The sequence below is a fragment of the Brienomyrus brachyistius genome, chromosome 14, assembly GCF_023856365.1.
Source record: "Brienomyrus brachyistius isolate T26 chromosome 14, BBRACH_0.4, whole genome shotgun sequence".
Classification (NCBI taxonomy): Eukaryota; Metazoa; Chordata; class Actinopteri; order Osteoglossiformes; family Mormyridae; genus Brienomyrus; species Brienomyrus brachyistius.
In genome coordinates this window covers 3481474-3502071 of record NC_064546.1, presented here as the reverse complement: position 1 = coordinate 3502071, position 20598 = coordinate 3481474, and the positions used below count along the sequence as shown (strand labels likewise).

Here is a 20598-nt window from a genome sequence, read left to right as displayed (position 1 = left end):
ACAAAGATGACCCAAGTACTAATACAAATCTATTAAAGCTTCCGATTGATGTTTTCAGATGAATTGTTTGAAAAATGGGCCTGTGTCTTTTATGCCGAGAATTTCGGCCAATTTTGGTCAACTCAACACAGGTGACCATAACTTATAGCCAGTAGCATGGCCTAAATGTAGGGGAAAACAAGCTTATAGGTTCCTATCTGAGAATCAAACACTAGGTTGTACACGTGACTACATAAGGCAAAACATTCAATGTTACTACATGTAACACCTGGCCTTTTTTCACAGTAGGATAACAACAAAAACATTTCAGAAATTTCTCTTCTTATCATATAACATCACAAACAAAGATAGCCAAGCAAGTCGTCTATGACTTTGAAAATCAAACTGGAAGTATATGTAGATTGGTAACAACTGATGGAGTTGTCTTAAAATTTTAGTGGTTGCCTTTAGAAGGAGGGGGGTGTTTTTTTCTGCTTCACAGCTTAAAAGGCTGTTCATACGGCTTAAAAGCCAGCCGGCCAGCCAGCTATGCCTGGGCCACCTGGGTGAATTAGTGCTTCAGTAATAAACGGCACCGACTGAGTGATGCTGTCATTTTCACTGCCTGTCGGGACCCCCAACCCCCTGCATTTTTTTTAGGTTTTCAACATGCTTCCATTAGTGATTTGACATTCACTCCACAGCAGAAAGTCAAAGCATTCAGGTGTCTGTGAGGACCGCCGGGCAAACTCAAAAGAGACACATATAGTTATATGCTGACTTTTGTTTCCCAATTAAATGAAAACAAAACAGGGTATAAATACTGTACATAAATTACACTCCAGTTACAGAAATATCAGAAGTTATACAGTCTTACACTAAAACTTAAAAAGAGGAATACTTACGAAGATGGGGGTTGATTGGAGCTGTAAATCAAACAAAATCATTTTATTACAAAAGGGTAACGCTTTTTAAGCACCAAGAAAGAAAGGCAGCATTTAAGACTTAATCTCTCATATAAAGAATTGATGCATAAGTAGACTAAATTCCTTTTGTTTGTCCCTGACATATACTACAGTATGACTTTTAAGCTAATGAAATGTTTATTAGCGCAGAGTTATTGCAGTAATGTCTACATTTTGGCAAGTAGGGGATTATAAGAAGTTAGTACTAAGGATGAACGATGTATGGAGGTTAATTTCGCACACATATACCTTCCTTTACTGCAATTCATAAAGGCCTTAGCAGAAACAGCAGATGAACCTCCTACAAACCCGAAGAGCTCAATGCATGATGGGAAAGAACTGGAAGGCACTTGAAGCAAATGGAGATGGCACAACTGAAGGTAGTTACAGTTCGATCCGTCAAGCCCTAATACTTTGCTGACTGCATTCGACACAAAAAGACACAGATAAAGCCTCCACTGACTTTCCACTGACTTCCACGTCTCCTGCCCTGATATTTGCGTGGTTCGATTGCTCACACAAGGACCCACACTTATAGAACATGGCTCTCTGAACATAACTACGAGAACGAACGAGAGAGTGGTCAGCCAGTCATGCCTCCCAATCTGATAGGAGAATCCAGCAGCCAATCAGAGCAAGGCAGAGAGAATCGAAGCGAGGAGATTCACACGCACATGCACGCACACACACACAACCTTGAGAACACAGACACACAAACCTCTTCACCTGCAAGCACACACAGACACACACACGCACAAAATCTCAGACTGCCCAGTGAGCCTACTAATACTCACTAAAACACGCAATATGCACACTGCTGAGCTTGAAAAGTCATACATAAATGCTCACACACAATATATAATCTGAATCAATATAATAATGACAGGACGAAAGAACCATTTGTTTTTGAGTGATTCCATGGGGAAAATCAAAGCACAACAAGTAAAACAGTTCATGCTAAATTACCAGAGAAACACATAAAAGCTATATGCATTAAGCACAAGCGTAAAAAAATTAGATGATTAAAAAGTTATGGCATATTAACTAGGCAATGAGGCAAAATCAGAACAGTGCTTTATTCTGGGTTTTTCATGGCATAAAAAGGGCCACCGTTAAAAAAGTCCTTTGATACAATGCCTGGAAATGACTTTGTTGCCTAAACAGATTTAACACGTTGCACAACACTGACACGATCGTTTTGGGGATGCTATCAGTGGCACCGTGCCAGCAGACAACAATCAATCATCTCCATTAGCAATTGTCTCGGAGACTTAATGTGCTTTTTAGCACAGCCCCGCGGGACAAAAGCAGGCAGCTTTCATTCAGGAAGATACGGAGAACAAGACGGACTTTGGGGATGTAATGACAGAAAATCGCGTATTTGTTGTTGCTATACCTAGCTGCGTGTACAGCACTGAGTCACCCGTTTGAAAAAAGAAAAGGCGATCGCTGTCAACCTGGTCATGATTGTGCAGATTGGACAGACGTGGCAACAGATTGAACGCTTAGCGAGCGTAGCTTCGCGACGCCGCTGCCTCTCCCTAATGTGCTTCTCGCGTGCGCTCACGTATGCGGGTATTTTTCTTTTTTTTCCCCCGCCATCCCGCCCAGATGCTACCCGATTGAAGAAAAGGAGGATGGGAGAGGTTCTGTACTGATCAACAGCTGTTGCATATTTGGAAATATGTGGCATATTTGCACAAGCTCAAATTAATAGTCTCTTGTTATGCTCTGGGCTCACTTGCTGGGAATTAGTGCAATTAAATGTAGAGGCCACAGAAATGTCTGTTTACTGGTTTAGAGTTACACAAGCCATTCAGTACATAAGTGATTTATTTATAAGAAATGATTATGTGTAGGAGTGTGCCCTGCAATTGACTGACTTCTTGTGCAGAGTGTCCCCTGCCTTGGGCCTTGGATTAGGCCTCAGCCAACAGCTCTGGGTAAGTGGTTAGGGATGATGGATGGAGAAATGGATGGAGGGAATGAATGAGTTTGGTGTACAGGAAAGGGTTTGATCTGTGAAAATCCATTTGATGCCGATTTGTTGCTCAATTCTCTTCTTTTGCTTGGGAATGACAGATGTTCACCAGACAGGTGGCCATGACATTTCCCACAGTTCCCAGACCAGCCCCCGTGGTTTGCGGATTTACCACTGTTGAGGCAAATGACCCAAAGCATGAAAAAAGAGTTAGGGTACCATCTGAGACACTTCACCAAGCGGAATACAGCTTTTTAGCAACCTGCACTTGCTCGGTGGTGGCATGTAGAACAGGCACTGGCGGGAAACTCAAGATGGTAGCAAAGATATTGAAGAGAGGCAAGCCAGTCACTAAGGACAGATCTGTGCGCTATCCTAAGTGGCAGGATACTGCAGCAATGGCAGGCAGCAAGAGCCACTGAAGATAAAAACAAATGGAGCTCCACTGGACGTCAGACATGGAGCCGCGGTCTCTGATCCCGCCTCCCCACCGCACATGCAGGCTCCTGGGAGTCAACGTGCTTTAGAGAGTAGGGGCCTGCATGTCATATTGCAGCCTGAGGACAAACAAAAGACCCCTTCCTTTATTTTACCTTTCAGTTTTGCTTTGAAACAGCACAGCAGGAGGTCAAGGGGCCATGTTGAAGGAAGTACCAACCTGACAAAAGCAGACTCTCAGTCACTGACCTTCCAATTACTACACTGTCGAGGGGGATGTTATTAAAGCCGACGGATGCCGGCTTCTCAGACACGTCTCTCCTCCTCTGTCCTGCTCTCCTCCCACTCTTCCGCTCTACTGCTGTCCTTCCACCTTGTCTTGCCACCGTGTCCTTCGCCAAGAGACGCTTAATTCCGGCCCGTAATTACTGCCATTCCACTTCAGTCTATTCTCATTTAATCAAAATAAAATGCAATCTTTCCCAGTAACAGAATCATACCACGTTCCTGTCATTTCTGTCAAATGTAATTATCCCTGTGTCTAAATAATGCAACGCATGGAAAAGGTAGCTATGAGCTGGTGAAAGAGAACAGGAAAAAACCATAGATATGTTTTTTTAATGCTTTGGGTCTTTTTTAAAGCTGTGTAATGAACAATTATGCACATACAGTAATGACAACTGGATTAAGATGAGAATATTACCATTAGGAACTTGCAAAGATAGTAAGAATAAAGTGGTATAAAGATATAATAAGTAATTGTTCTGAGGAAATGGCCTACGAAGGACATTAGATGACCACGACTAAGAAATTGAGTAATTAACTATTTAATTAACTAATCTTTACTATGCACTAGCTTTGCAGTCAGTATATTTTTACAAGAATAAATATCAAAATCGTTGCTCTGTCATTTGTTGGCACTTCAGGCACATTGGGGATGAAGTTTTATGCATAATAGTTGTTGGTCATTGAAATGGGGAACTATAGACCGCAAAAAGGTGCTGTTGCTCGAGTCCTAAACCCCCCCCCCTCCCCCCACCCCCCACCGTGTCTCTGCAAACGTTAAATCCTGCACGTTCACTTTAGTGCAGATATGGGAACATACCGCCAACCGTCAGGTGATGTTTACAGCGGATTATTTTACAGTACATTAAAAAATAACTCAATAACCCAAAAGCAAGGTTAATTTCATCTTGACAGTTCTCCCAAGCGATTCAACAAAATCATTTACAGTAATATGTGCTAAATGATTTGCTATATAAATGAATTAAAGGAAAGACCTATTTAATCTCAAAATATACTGGCATTTTGAGAAACATCATGTAAATGCTGGGTGTTGGAGGGAACATTAAACACAGAGAAAGAAAGGTACCACAATTAGGACGAGGATACATTTGGTCACGAACAAGACCTTCCGATGCTTATAGTGTGAATCGAATGCAGCCTACATGATAATCCTGGAAGGATTAACACGTATCACTTGGATAGACAGCTAGTCCTGTATGTCACTGCTATACCGAAGCTCTTTTTGATTGTTAGGGGAATACTCTAGTCATGAAGCAGACTGAGTTTCACAAAACCCACCTGTATGATAACCAACATCTGATGTCTTGCATTAGCTGCCAACAGCGATCCTTCGACACAAGATGTCCTCATCTGCTGAGATGACGCCTGCTGCGTCTTATGTGAGAGCTTCGGTGAGCTGTGCCAAAAACCTCTTTGATCGAAAAAAGGTGTCTTCAAATTGTACTGCAAGCACTACTTCTTTTTCCTTTTTCAAGTTTCTGTGTGAAAATCTGAGCTCAAAAACAAAAAACCAGATGTGTGTCCTTGAAGTCGAGCAGCCATATAACATGGCTGATACCGTAAGAAGATTAATACAAGAAGACCCATTTCTGGGGAAAATGACTTGTAGAAAGATGGAGGTATTGATGTATCCAATTTTAGTTTCTAAACCAAAGCTTTCCCCTAATTTTACAATTCTTTATCAGCTAAATGCATCTATGAAAAAATCTCCTCATACCACAATATTTAATCTAAATATTTTAACCTAAATCATTTTGTATCAATACATATAAATATACCGTATTAGGCCAAAATTGTAGTGTCCCGCATGAGGCGGACCTGATGAAAACACAGAAAAAGAAACATGCGATGGAGAGATGATTGGAGGGGTGTGTGGCTAGATGAGAGTGGAAGGGTATTCCAATGTCACATGTTAGTAGCGCAATTCCACATGTTTTCTACACTTGTGATGGCTTATCAACCTTAAAATGGCCCTGGGAAAATACCACCATTGAGTTGCCACCCACTTGGATGTGTTTAAAAGAGCACTGGCAGAAAAGTGGCATTGCTCCGACTCTCATGGCTTAAAGGAGAACTCCATTAGCGTTTGCTAATACTATAATGGAGTGCCTTTCTGGCCCCCACTGGAAATAAGGGCTCTTAATGCATCGCTTAATTAATTGTGCGAAATGCATTGACTGGAAACACACTACAGGCCCAAAGACGAACCTCTATATGCATGCAATTGTGAAAAAATCCCAAGAATCTAAATGATCCTGGATGGAGTTCTAAGGAGTTACTTCCTAGAACTGGTCCAGACTTTCTAGTCATGTCTGGACGTCTGTGAATTAAAGAAATCCTCCACAGAGTACAGACTGGAATCTCCTTGAGCAGAGGTTACATTGGGTGGACAGGGGGAGGGGGAATACTGGGACAGATGTCTTCAGGTGCGGTCACCAGCCCATGATTTCCATTAGTGACTGATCACAGAAGAGAACAAGGTGACTTTATGGGTGTAAAACCAGCCTACTTCAAAACCAAAACTAATGCATATTTTTGGCTAAGGACTCTGGGAATTGTAGTTCATCAGTGCCTTAGTGTTTCTAGAGGCACTGATATGGCCTGTTTGAATGCCGTGAATGACATTGTCATACATGTGTCATGTCAGCTTATGGCAACTGTTTTTAGTTGTCATGAAGCCTGAGAAAACATCGAGAGAGTATGACATTTCTGATTTTCTGGGAGTGTCTATCACATTCTTTAAGATGCTAATAGAGCAGATGAATCTCTGCCGTATCTGTCACTATGTGTTTCTGACAATCTTATGTAGGTGTTTGCAAATGGAGTCAAAATATCTATTTTCAAGCACACTACTCATATTCTGGGTAAATGTGGTGCTAGTTGCTAGAAATACTACTACCCTCTATAGTGTGTGTGTGTGTGTGTGTGTGTGTGTGTGAGCGGGTATACCTATCCTTATGGGGACACAATGTCTCCATAATGTGATAAATATCCGGAAAACTCTGTTTTATAAAAATCAGTGACTGCTATGAAAGAACTAAAAATGCAAAAACTCTTGTATTTTGCTTGGTTACTTATTGTTATGGGTAGGGCTGGGTGGGGGTTAAGGTTGTCATAGTTAGCGTTTTTCCCATAGAAGTGAATGAGCGAGCTCCATAAGGATAGGTATACCCTACATGTGCGTGTGTGTGTGCGTGTGTGTGTGTGTGTGTGTGCACAATTGTTTTGTTTCACTCATTTCTTAATTTATGGGTGTAAAAAGAGCCTGGCTCTTCACTGTTTCTCATTAATGAAGAGCTTCTTCCTTGCTTTATGGGACTTCAGTCCTGCTTCTAGGAGCCTGACATGAACTGTCCAAGCAATACACGTCACACCAGCAGAACCGGGATTAAACCAGGATTTAAAATTCAGCTGTTTTTTTTAAATATAGAGTGGTCTCTATTTTTTCAAGAGCTGTGTGTGTATATAAGCATTTGGAAAAAAAACACAACAGGATAATTTATAAACGGCGTTCTTTCCTTTTTAAAAGGGATGTGAATCTAAATCACTGGCAGATGGAAATTGAAGACCGAGGCAGCATCAGGACATGTAACCTTACATTAGTGAAGTGGATGCAGTGACTAGAGACAAAGATGAAATAGTGTTCCTTTAGCATCAGTATGAATGAAGTGTCAAAATCATAGCTACAGTCACAGCCAAAATTAATAAGGTCTCGTAGCAACGGCATGACTGAGTATCAGTTAATAAAAAACCCCATAATCGCAAAAAACAAAACATGGTATTTTGGTCTACATTTTAAGTATATAAATAAATAAATGAATCTATGCTGTCCTCTGTACCTAGTTGATGTTTTCAAAACACCAATAAAACCATGCCGAACCCTAAAACAGATATCGATGTTCTGCACTCAGCTCGTGTTGAAACCCACACTGACTTTCTGAGATATTGACCTGCTTCACTGAACTCACTGTTCCCTTCACTGAGCTACTCTTGGTTCTCCTTGCCATGGGGTCTACTGGGGCAGTGATTCGGTATCTATTGATACCACCCAGTGGGACTTCCATTCATGGCTCTGCTCATTCCTTCTTCCTGAGTACTTATGGAGCCGACGATAACCCCAGTCCTGCAAAAGGCCTGCATGTTTCTCGGAAGTGTTGCCAGAAGGAAAAAAAATCTTTTAACAGGCCACTTTTGCAGGTCAATTTGCTGTCTGTTCAAATCTTCTGGGAGCTTCCATTCACCCAAATTTTAGGATTATATATATTTTATACAACCAGCAGATGTCCCTGTTACATTATAAATATCTATTTGATATAGCAGGTTGTTCTTCTACTTAAGCAGTGGGTTGCAAAGCAGCCTCAGAACCAAACTGAAGTCACTACGATGTTTCTTGAAAGAATAAATCAGTTCCTCTCAGACTTTCCAAGAGAAGCTAAAGCAGCCTTGAATTAATCACGTGACAATAGGCTTTCAATCGAAAGTATGAATTATTCTTGTCAGAAATTGAATTTTATGTTGAGGAAGAATACCATAATTAAGGATTATTGGAAAACAAAGAACAAAACTTTGAAAACTGCTTAAAGTGGGAGCAGCGTGCTATAGAATGACCTCCCCATGCCTACCATACGAGGGATGTGGATAACGAACAAACTGAAAAGAAGGATAGAGAAAATATGTGTTGAAGGTAGAAGTCTATCTATTCTAAAATGACTGGCTTGATACATCACCCTCAAATTGACCTTTTTCCATTCAGACCAGGCCAGGGATGCGGACATAGACTCTGGACACTTGCAGTACTTTGGGAATTTTTCTCCTCATTCCTTAGAATTTTTGAGCCTTTCAAAGCTTGACGTATCCGTGCAGTTGCTCAATGACTCATCCAGCTGTTTCCACATGCAGCAAACTCTTCTTGCCTTTTTCCTGACAGAAGTACCCTCTGAACATCCGTTCCTTCATGTTAAGAAACCGGAGAAGTACTAAGCTCACTAGCATACATTCATCTAAAATAATGTGTAGCTCATGCATACATGAGTGCACTGTGCTCACATAAAAAAAGGAGAGGAAAGGCTTCAATGATCATTCGCAAATGTATGTTTCTGCGGTTTTTAAAAAATAAATCTATCAGAAACATGGGCCTTTTTCGATACAACAGGCCAGCAATACAACATTAGTCTGTATGTGTCCTTCAATATCCATAAGAAGGATTTCTGATAGAGACAATGAACCTGAAACATAACTGCAGGTCTGTAGTCAATCCATCAGCTGCCATTGCTGAGAAACTACAACATATACAAAAATGCATAAATCAGGTTTTGACAATATAACACAGATCAGGCAAGATCCATTGGATGGGAAACATTTTGATGATGTTGAAGGATGTGTCGGTTTGTGAACAGTTTTTTTTGGCATTTATATTATATATGTTCAATTACCAATGAAAGAACCAGCTTCAGGAGAAATATTATTTCTGATTATTGTTGGTTAAAAACACTAGACCGTCTGTTCACTAGGCTCCACAGGACTCTGATTTTAATAAACCTGTTCTGAGAACTCACTGGCAACAAGGGCTGAGGGAGAATATTTTTGAAAAATACTCTATAGTTTTGGTGTCAACTATTGGTTACCAAAAACAACAAAAGCAACCACGGCCCTCATTAGGAGACGTGCTTTGGAGAGTGATGGATGGCTTGAAAGATGGATGAATATTAAAGCAAGTGGAAAGGAGCCTGAACAGTACCTTCTTCCATACACAAAGGATGCCTTCACTGGCAGACATTCGCATTCACACCAAACTCATTCTCGACCCCTCCCGCGGCGCCATCACTAACGATAGCTTCACAAATGCACATTCAGTCTGACTGGCTTTCAAGTCTCTATTCCACTCATCACACACATTTTCTGCTCCATTTTATTTTTTTACATAATGGTAACTCTCTCCATCCATGAAAAGACAGGAGTGTTAACTTGATAGATGGCGGGAATTTGCTGGAGCTTACCACTGTATTTGACAATCCTGATGGTGGAATCGCCTTCTCCAAATCGAGTGATGGGGGTGAGGCGAACCTCGTAGGCCTCAGGCTTGATTAGCTCAGTGAGGTTATAGGTGATTAGCTCCCCTTTCTGAATCACTCCTTCTATGGGGATCTCCTGCTCCCACCATCTCTGCTGCCCTGTCTGGTGAAGAGGACAAACAACATCTCTTGTTAATCATCCTAATTAGGGAAAACGATCCAAGAATAGCACAAACGACATGGCAACAGAACAAAACAATTAAGGTGCTGTACTGTTAGGGAATGAGTGTTGTGACCAAAAGCCATTATGTAAAATCTTTTCAACTAACTCCTCACTAGTACAGTAAGCCACATAGAGATACATCATATAAATAGAATCTTATGACAGTTTGTGCCAAACATTTGTGTGTTTGCCTCCATCTGAATTTGGCCTGGCTGTTAATGAAACCCATGGAGCAGCAAACAGCACACAGGCTTCTGGCATGGGAGTTAGCGTACCGAGTTAAAAACACAAGACCCAGGCTACAGAAAGCTGAACAGACTCTTGCCTTGACCTCAGGGGGTGACGTCACCGTTACCGTCGGCCTCGTGCCATTTTAGGAGGAGGTGGCGCTACAAATGACCATGAAATCAGGCCTCAAAGAGAGGTACGTCATCCCCCCCTACTGGTGGGGGTGTCGCTTACCTTCTGTTCAAGGGCCAGGTTTGCCCACCCGCTCACATGGGGGAGTGAGGCAGCCACTTGGCAGAAAACCGTACATTCTCCAGCATGTGCCGACAACTGCCCCTAGCTACACAACCCCCCCCAGACATACGCTTCACTCTGAGGGCCATATGGTCAGCCATTCCCCTGCTGATGCCATGGCTGATGGGAGGGGGCCACAACACAATGCACGGCAGACACTCGAAAAGTGGGCAATGGAATAATTACCCCAATTAACACAGGAGCAGGCCATGAGTGCAATTAGGAAATTGCAGTCATTTGAAAAGGTAGGGTCACGGAAAAGCACCAGGAGTTTGCTAATTGTGCTTGACACGAATTGATAATTGCTTGTGGGATTTTCCGTCTGCTTTGCCCTTTTAACTTTCTGCCGTCACCTCATGGCGTCGGCATTATCCCCTGCACCCTGCATACCTTCAAGAATGTGCCAAAATGAACCTAGATGCTTTTTCTCTATGCCCGACTCTAAATAATGAAGAGACCATTTCACACACCTTGCAGACCCATTCGATTTTGGCCAATGTTTCCTCTCCCTGGCTTACCGATACACATGACCTTGTCACACCCGATACTCATGATGCACACGGAGCTCTTTCAGATATTTTTTCCCCTGTTCGTGAGCTTCTAGGGTAGACCAGGGAATGCGTGACCAGAAGCAAGAGCAGGGCCGAGTGCTCGATCTGATTCTGGGTCCGCCGCATTGATCGTGCTCCTGGTGGTCAACGATGAACCCAAACAGATTGACAAATCAATCGTTTGTGGAGGCAGGGAACCAGTGTACGACAGGGGCAGGCTGCGTGGGGGTGAGAATGACAAAAGATCACATTACAACTCCCTGATCCTCCTCACTAGAAGCCTACAGAATAAAATAATCCTAGAGCATTGAGGAGGCATGACAAGTAGAGGTCATATCTATTGCACTTATTACCAAACCAGTACCATACTCTACTAAATATGGCCCTTGTTTTGTCAATTTACGACCCCCCCCCGTCCCCCCCAAGAGACCTTCAAATAAGGGAACAGAACTGGTGCTATTTAAAGCGGGGTAGGATAGCACAAAGCACACATGGCAAACCTATCCACCGATTGTGAGTCATTTTATGGGAACATTTTCCAGACAAAGACTGTGTCAGAACAAACCAGAACGAAGAGAACCTTAGGAGTCAGTCAGCCTAATTACTGGGGCAGAATCTAACCTTGACTGCAAGCAGAAAGTCCAGTAATCCATAGCTGCCTACATAAGCACGGCTCAAGACGTTAGAGGGGCCAGAAAATGTAAAAGGATAAAACACCTTGAGGCAGTGGCCAACACTTTCATCACTATGAGGTGATTCGCAAAGGTAAATAAACTCATTTTTTTGTGCAAGTCAGAGAAATTCATTTTTTAAAGGGTCTCAATGCTTAGGAAGATGATGCTTATGTTGGTGGAAAATTCAGTAAACAGCACAAGTCATATAAACGAAAGGAAAAGTTAATTCTCTGAATATCCTAAAAGAAATGTTCAAGCACATTGTATTCTCTAATAGAGCAAAAGATGGTCTTGCTTACTTCAGAGCTAAGAGCAGTTAAGCAAAAGGCAACATCCCAGAAACCATCCTACAATACAGCATGAGTCTATAATCTTCTGTCCAACAAGCAGGGGTAAAAAACACCTTAATAAATCATAAGGGGGGAACAGATTCACCAATAAAAATAAAAAACAAAGAAGAAGCCTTAATCAAGACCGAACCAGAGGAGGCAGCGAATCTGGTAAAGCACTTGCAAACCTCCAATTAACCTGTTCAATTGTGTAGAAACAAGCGGAACAGTTTGAATGGGAAGAGAAGTGAATTAGTCTTTCTGGCCAGCCCCCGAAACAGAGCGCTTTTAAACTAAAATGGGTTTCGATGATGCATTTGAGGGCCACCTTAACAGTGCAAATGAGAGCTGTGCTAATTAAATACGGTACTGCTGATTTTGACCCCCGGGCCCCAGGGGACATTCAGGCATAAAAACCAGGGCAGTAAACAAAGCAAAGCGAGAGGTTTTTATTCGCACACTGAAAGTCTGTAGGAGGCCCGACCCTGTGGGGGACACAGACAAACGCATTACATGGTATGGGCTGTCTAGCAGGGAGTTGAGAGGGAGCAAAGATGTGGACTGTCTGGCAGGGAGCAAAAACATGAACTGGCTGTGGGTCCTGAAGGACAGGACCGGGAAAAACTGGCTTATAGCTTTCACAATTACTGCCTAATACGAGGGTGGGCAATCTTATCCACAAAGGGCCGGTGTGTGTGCAAGTTTTTGGGGTAACCTTTAGGTCAGCTGTTCACACCCAGGTGTGAGGACTCTTCAACCAATCAGTAATCTAATTAGGGACTTGCAGCAAAAACCCGCATACACACCGGCCCATTCTAGATAAGATTGCCCACCCCTGGCCTAATACCATACAGCTAAGAAGAATAATAAAATCACTTTTTCTGTGACTGAATTCAAGAAAATGCATGTATATGCAAAATAAATGTTCTGTTTGCTGTACATATTCACATACATCATTGTTCAAAATGAAATTTATATACATCCGATGTATCCAGTCCATAACCACTGATTGAGTACAGGGTCACGAGGAGGTCATCCTGTGAAACAGTGTGATGGGATTTCAGTTATTTGCTCAGTGATAAACGTGGCACTCATGCTCGTGATCAGCTCATGTTCTGGCACTGGGCGGCACCAGCATACGGGTTTAAAACCCCAAAGGTTTTTACTGATGTCCCAGTTCTTCGGCTCTCACTTTTACAGTCGCCATCACTACATCACGATGCCTAAAAGTTTGTAGCTGAAGCCCTCAATATATTCTGACCCTAGACTTGCCCGCTGGGACTTGGGGCCTCTTCGTATCATAGCCTGATTCAAATAGCTTAGAGCAACAAACAAGCTATACAGAACTAGGTGCTGAAGTGCCTGATAAAAAATAAATAAAAGGGTACGACGGAAGCAGATAACGTGACCGGCAAAAGAACCCTGTATTTAAGAATAAAAAAAAAAAAAATATATATATATATATATATATATATATATATATATATATATATATATATATATATATATATATATATATATATATATATATATATATACATATATAATCATTCTACATGATTAAGAGCAATTTGAATTTCTCTCTGTCACAGGCCAAAATGTTACAGGTGTGCAGAATTTTATGTTTGGTGATGAATATTCATTTAGCCTCATTTGCCAGTGTTATAAAGTAAATCCCCTCGCTTGGACTAAAAAAAAAAACAAAAAACAAATTGTACAATAACTGCTGAAATTTCTCGGAACGACCGACACTCAGAACACATAAAAACATAGCACGATATAATTTATTTGTCGAATTTACATTGGAGATTTGCAAATTTCCCAACAGATCATTTTTAGTTATTTGTTGTTTTATGTGTTGTATAAAACACGAAATTGACATTGGCTTCCTTACAACTTAAAAACAAGATCAAATATGACACATTACAAACATAAAACACTGACCGATTGTCTGTTATTTATGGAAATACGATTTCCTGAATTATTGCCAATTTTTGATGATTATCTGTGAACTATAGGTCCAATGTAATAATTACAAAAATGTGCGCACACGCACACACACGCACACACACACTCACAGGTTTGTGATTATATCTTTGTAGTGATACTCCATTCATTTCTATGGGGAAAACTCTAATCCCAAGATGATGACCTCATTCCCACCCAGCCCTAACCTTAATCATAAGTAACCAGACAAAATATGAGACTTCTGGCAGTCTTAGTTTTTGTCCCCACAACATCAAAATAACAGGGTTTTATTTCATTGTGGTCCCCACAATGTAATATATACCTAATACACACACACACACACACACACACACACACACATTAACTTCATAGGCTGTTACTGAAGTCAGTAATTCTATAAACACTTTTGGTTGCAGGAATTTCTAGAGTAGCCACGACATTGATGGAAGCCCCAAACTCATGTAGGGCTGAATTCCCCATTTTAACAGTTTCCATTGGTCATTTTATTATTTTATCATTGGTTGTTTATGACTGACAGCAGAAAGCTCAGCCAGTGTGGGAATTAAAGCTGCTTTTCTTTGATCACTAATCAGAAGGAGCAGGTGCTGGAATCATACAACCCACAAACAAACCATGATCACTCCCCAAAGGTCATATCTGCTGGTTTACGAGGAGCAAGATGGTGGCAGATTGGTAGAACTAGCTGATATAATATGCACTTATATTGTAATATTCTTGTCTTGGAATTTTTTGTGCTTCTATGGGACTTGACAAGATAAATATGCGGTTCACAGTGTCAGAAGTACTGGCCCATCTAATTAAAATCATACACTCCACCCAATTAAATGGCAGTCAGATAGAAATAGCTATCGGTGCCCGTGATACTGTAAGTAAACATCATGTTGGGACATGATGACCACTATAACACACGTATACAGTTTACCAAAGAAGCACTCAGGCAGCTCCCAAGGTGGAGGGTAACAGTTATGGTGAAGGAAGAGCTCCTGATGATGAAACCAAGTGTGGAAAACATTTAATGGCAGGAGGACAGCAAAAGGCGGATGCAATCTGTGAATGTGGCTCCCGAAAATGGATAGTGATTGGTTTAGCCGCACTGAGGAAGAAAGCAGAGCCGGATTTTATCTGCCAACTGGTCCTACCTGGTTCAGAAATTCTGCAGTGAAGACAGAGGTGGAATCAGAGGACTCACTGAGCCGATTTCAGTCTTCCAATCTGGCCCCTTGAAAGCTGATTGGCTAGGCTGATCAGCTAAACCAAGTGATGAGAACAACCTGGGTAGATTCAGCAGAACCAGTGAGCCGCTGTTTGTCACAACAGGGGCCCTCTCAAGCCTGAAATCTTCCCATCCTCGGATTCAATTACTGTTTATTGTTTCTGAAAATTTTGTAATTTCACACACTGTGAATCCATATTAGGCGAGGAGTGTTGTTTTGCTCTCTCCCCCACAGAGAAGGTCCTGTCAAAGATACGGAAATCTGAGGAAGTGCTCACTGTATGTTAAACTGCCAAAAGGAGCCCCTCATGTCTTCATTGGCAAGAAAGGCAATGTCTGCTCTTGGGGTAAAAATGGTACAGGTGATAGAATGAGCTAGAGGCAACCCCAGTGTGCTTCCTCTAGCATTTAACTGCTATTAAAACCAAACTAACATCTGGCCTTGTCCTAAATGTCAGGCTCTGATTCCATATATCAGTTTTTCCCAACCTGGTCTTCAGGGACCCCCAGCCGGTCCATGTTTTTGCTCCCTCTCTGTTCCCTGCTAGACAGTCCACTTTTTTGCTCCCTCCCTGTTCCCTGCTAGACAGTCCACTTTTTTGCTCCCTCTCTGTTCCCTGCTAGACAGTCCACTTTTTTGCTCCCTCCCGGCTCCCTAGCAATAACATGGACCATCTGGGAGTCCCCCAGGACAAGGTTTGGAAACACTGCCATAAATCATCCACAAAATATCAATATATGTTTTTTTTTTATGTCACAAATATTGAATGCAATTAATTTGTACTGAAGAGGAGATGTGTAAGATATCTAACACTGATGCAGATTTCAGTCTTTGATTTTGATTTATCAAGCATAGCTTTCATTGAGGTTGACGCTCATATTCTGGTGAACATTAATGCTGATAAGCAAACCTTTTCAAACTAATATACTAGTAAAGGTATTTTTTATGTAATGTACTGTATTATCCATTCATTTGAAATGGAAAACAGGACAAAAGTGTAGCTTTTCTCACTGGTGTTCTGCGGTTCAGTACAATGACGTACTTATGACTTCCCTCTGCTAGGTGGGTATAATTACAATAACTTACCGTTACTGGTTGTGCAGATTCACTATTGTCATGTATCACCAGTTAATATCTGCCCCAGGCCGAGGGCAAGTAAATACCTTTGTTCACTGTAAGCAAAATCTTATCAAATCACAAAAAAACACATCAAATTAATTACTTCTGCATAGACCGAGTGCGAAGGAAAGAGAAGTCGGCCACATTGAAGGTTCAAACATCCTCCACATCATAGGGTATCTCCACACACTTCTACCACTCGCTGGAGAACATCATGAGGTGATTGAGAAGATGAGATGTTTTTAAGAAGAGCTCCAGGGGGCTGGCTGCCGTCTCCTAGCGCATCTCGGAGGATCTTCCCGTAATAAGCTTCTGGAGTTGTTACTGCCCGTCTGTCTCTCCTAAAGTCTGTACTGCCTGCATGCTGGTTTCCCTTCAAACACATCATACTGGACAGATACCATTTGGATGAAAGGTCATCTCTCAGAATAAAAGTCATCGCTCTCTGAATACAAATTCCCACTGTTTAAATCCAGAATCACCTCACCTTAAGCTTGTTTTCAAAGATTTTTTTTTCCAAATTTATCTTGTCAAATGATCTCACTTGACAGCAAATACTGTTATTATTGCAAACACTTATTCATGAACATGTTAGTTTGACTATGAGCAAGCAGCTTGTTGTTTTTGACCTTCTGTCTGGCTTTATTTTCCTCCCAATGACTGCTCACTGTTTAATGAGAAATCAGGCTGGAGGGATTACTAAGACATTACTGGTCACCAGGGACAGAAGTCTCTCGAGGGTGGTGAGAAGTGAGCATAAGGACTGACTGGGACTGAAGCTACTTCAAACAGCAAACTTATCTATTCATGAATGCAAGATACATATAATTGCAGAATTAATCTGATGTCTCCATTTAGTTTTTTTTTGACAGCTTTATCTATGCTGCTGGGAAAAAGTTGCAACAATGTTGTGGAAGGAAATCTGCTGTTATTACAGCAGTTCCTTAAGTAAGATTAAAAGACAAGCTTAACATTCAAAGAAGGGCACTTTCGGAGAACTGCACAGAATAAAGGGTGAGACCTTTTTTTAGTACTCTTCTGATGATTGGCTAAAATGCTTGATAAAATCTTTTACCTGCTCTCTAATTAAACCTGTTAATGTGGTGACATTGAAGTCATTTGTAAAATTGCTCAATAGAATCATGTACTGGATAAGCAGTATGTGACCCATTAAAATGCACTGTAAAGCTCACAGTTCTAACCATTATGTAGTTCATTAAACATGTAGGAATGCTGACTAATGCCTATTGCATTTGGATTAATACAATAAAAGGAAATTTGAATGGGGGTGCCAAATTACATTTAAGACCAGATAGTCCCCACCTCTAGAATGGTGAGGTAATTAAATCAGTGAAGTTTTGTTGTTCCCATCCTAATGGGAAGGAAATGGGCCCCCCCTTTCTGATGAGACAGCTCTTGGAGACAGAGCATTATATAGGAATGCCAGCTGATGGGAGCCGAGGCGGGAGGGCAGCTGCTAGTAGAGGGTTACAGGTAGGATCAATGGCCGACTTGGCCAGGCAGAGATTGCCAGTGACCCTGCAACACCCCTCTCGGTCAATGCCTCAGAGGCCTCCTGCAGTTTGAAGTCCGGAGCTTTCCGTCCACAAAAAAATGAAAAAAAGGGAAAAAAAATGAACAGTGGAGAAAAAGTGAAAAAAAATGCCTGAAATGCCTGCAATCTCAGTGAAATTTTCCCTGCTGCGAGGACTGAGCTGTTACAAGTATTAAAGAAAAAAAGACGGCAAAGCTCCAGTAGGTACATGGTAACGGCTCTGAGCTAGAAATGCACAACTGCATCCCTCCCGGACCCCTTTGACGCTAATGGAACTTTTCCCCGGTTGTGGGCACTCAGGAATGCATGCCAACTGTAGACTAACCATGGAAAAAAAACATAAAAATACACAAAAGCAATTTATTGTACATTACGACAGCACAGACAGAATGCATGTAGGAAGAGGAACACCAAACGGATCACATACAAATGAACGGAAAGTCACTGAATCTCATTGACGGACACCCTTGTACATTGGGGGGTGGGGCGGCACCAAAATGGTAGAGGAGCAGCTCTGTAATAAATCTCCTTGCAGCCGAGATAAGGCCAGTAAGTAACAGGAAACGGCATGGCAAGGTAAATTCAAGATGAATGAGTGGGGTTACTGCTCAAAAAAACCCCTGCATTCATTTTTCTTTTTGCTCTCATGTCACGTCTGTGTAGCCATGGATACATTCCAAAAACAGGAAATGCATCTGACCTATCAGAGCCTGACTCTGCTAACATTAGTCAGCGTGGTACAGCCTCTTAAAAAGCAAAACCAAACAGGAATTAACACAATGGGAAAATCACTTTTCCAATGTAGCAATCTGTGTATTTAAGCTGCATTGAAATATACATACATCGGTATCTGTCTGTGCAGTTATAGCATAAGCAATTTCCCTATGGGATCAATAAAGTTCTTCCTGATTCTGATTAAGAACCTCCAAATCAAGAACTCTAGAACCTAAACCATAAATGAAACATGCTCTCCAATATATCCATCTATATAATTTGCCAGCTATTTATTTAATTCAGGGTCATAATAGTCCTAGAGTTTACCCCAAGAAGTACGTGCCACAAGACAGGTAATGGTATGTCACTGTTGTCCAACAGAACATTGTAAATTGGACAACTCCCCTATAAAGTTCAGAAACAGTGTCTAATCTAGCCTGCTTTATGCTTATGACAAGTGCCTGAGGTACACAGAAGACAAGAACGAGGTCCGGGGGATACAGAAGTCACTGGACTGAGCAACTGTTATCAGTTTGTCTTACGAAGGACAAGAAGCAGTTTCATCCAGGGTTGATCCGGTTTCCATAGCGCAGAAAGTTGGGCTTTCTATGAAAAGTACTATGAAAGTTGGGCTCTCTGCCAAGACCTCGTAAGAATTCACTACCAGTCAAAAATATTTGCACACACTGAGATTTTCTACATTTGCATCTTACTCACTTAACATTCACTGAAAATATACTCAATATTCTTTGCTAAGAAATATATTTACAATACAGAAAATGTCATATCACTGATTCATCAAAGTAACCTCTAGCAGTTATAACAGCAGAGAGAATCTGAGGCATTCTTTCTACAAGGGACATTAAATACTGCTCTGTTTCATGGGATGAAACAGTTAACTAGTGCATTTACAGTAAACAGACAGCCGAGAATTTAACGATGCCATTACCACGTTACCAGTTAAAAGGATGTCAGACATACACTACTGCATACTTTTTCCATATTATCAAGAACACTAGTTTTATTTTTATTTGCAAAAACTTTTTACTGGTAGTGTACTTATCTGACAAAGTCCAGTTAAATTAATGATGGTGGGGCAGGAAACCGATCAAAATCAGCTGAGGAGATCTACTATATTCAGTTGCTCTTTGTTACAACAATTAAACAATCTCAGGATTCTATAGGGAAAGACAAGGACATTTTAGAGGTGTCCTGTCCTAGTATTTAACAGATGCTGAAAAACTAACTAGGCAGATGGGATTGGGCAACTATTAAATCATATATAAGTAATAAATTAGCAAGATGATATTAGTTTGTTTTACTCTATGCCTAAAAGTATTAAATGTTCTCAACCAGGAAAAAAACGGGAAGAAATCTACTGACAAATGACATGAGGACATCAGTCAACTGACCTAAAACTGAAAGCATTCCTTGAAGGGTTATGTGAATGCAAATTTTCCATGGCAGTACTGCGGGGACCTGTGGCCACATGTCCACAAACCAAGGGGGCAGGTGGGAGGCGTTTTTATCCTTAAAGTGTGGCAATTTTCCACTTGGTTTCTACATTCATGCCGTTCGGCATCAGCGGTGCTCCAGCTTCGATGGCTGTGGGGAAGGGACAGTTTCTTTCCTGTGACCCATACTTCACTGTCATTAGCTCATCCCCCCGGGTCCAATCCCAAAGGCGTGGTACTTTAAAGCACACCCTACACACCTCTACTCTCAAAAAGAAAGCATTTGATGGTTTGGGCACAGCCAAATCAGTCTCCCGCTCTGGAAGAGGTGGGATTTAGTCTGCCTGCCTTTCCTCCCTCGCTGGACCAGGGGTGAGACTAACGTAGTCCATCATCTTGCCGGGGGACAACCAAAGTGCTTTATCTTCTAAAAGAATGGGGGTTGTCACCATGAATCAACATGGCATGCAGCAGATTTCTAATTAACACTGCCTGGCCCCAAAGCAATCCCTTTTCGTTCACACTCCTTGTTCCTTCCTGGCAAGAGTATCCGAGTGGAGCCCATCAGCCCAGC

At 41.5% G+C, this 20598-nt stretch overlaps 1 protein-coding gene across 4 annotated transcripts in view; it reads right to left on the bottom strand.

The window, feature by feature from the left end:
• The window catches only part of mdga2a (MAM domain containing glycosylphosphatidylinositol anchor 2a), a 194790-nt gene that overhangs the window by 15996 nt on the left and 158196 nt on the right, over positions 1-20598 (bottom strand). For all 4 annotated transcript variants that reach the window (XM_048974881.1, XM_048974883.1, XM_048974880.1 and 1 more), the window contains exons 11-12: positions 9666-9843; positions 885-905 (exon numbers count right to left, since the gene is read on the bottom strand). In XM_048974881.1, the coding sequence (XP_048830838.1) occupies positions 885-905; positions 9666-9843 (199 nt within the window). The remainder of the gene's footprint in view (positions 1-884; positions 906-9665; positions 9844-20598) is intronic.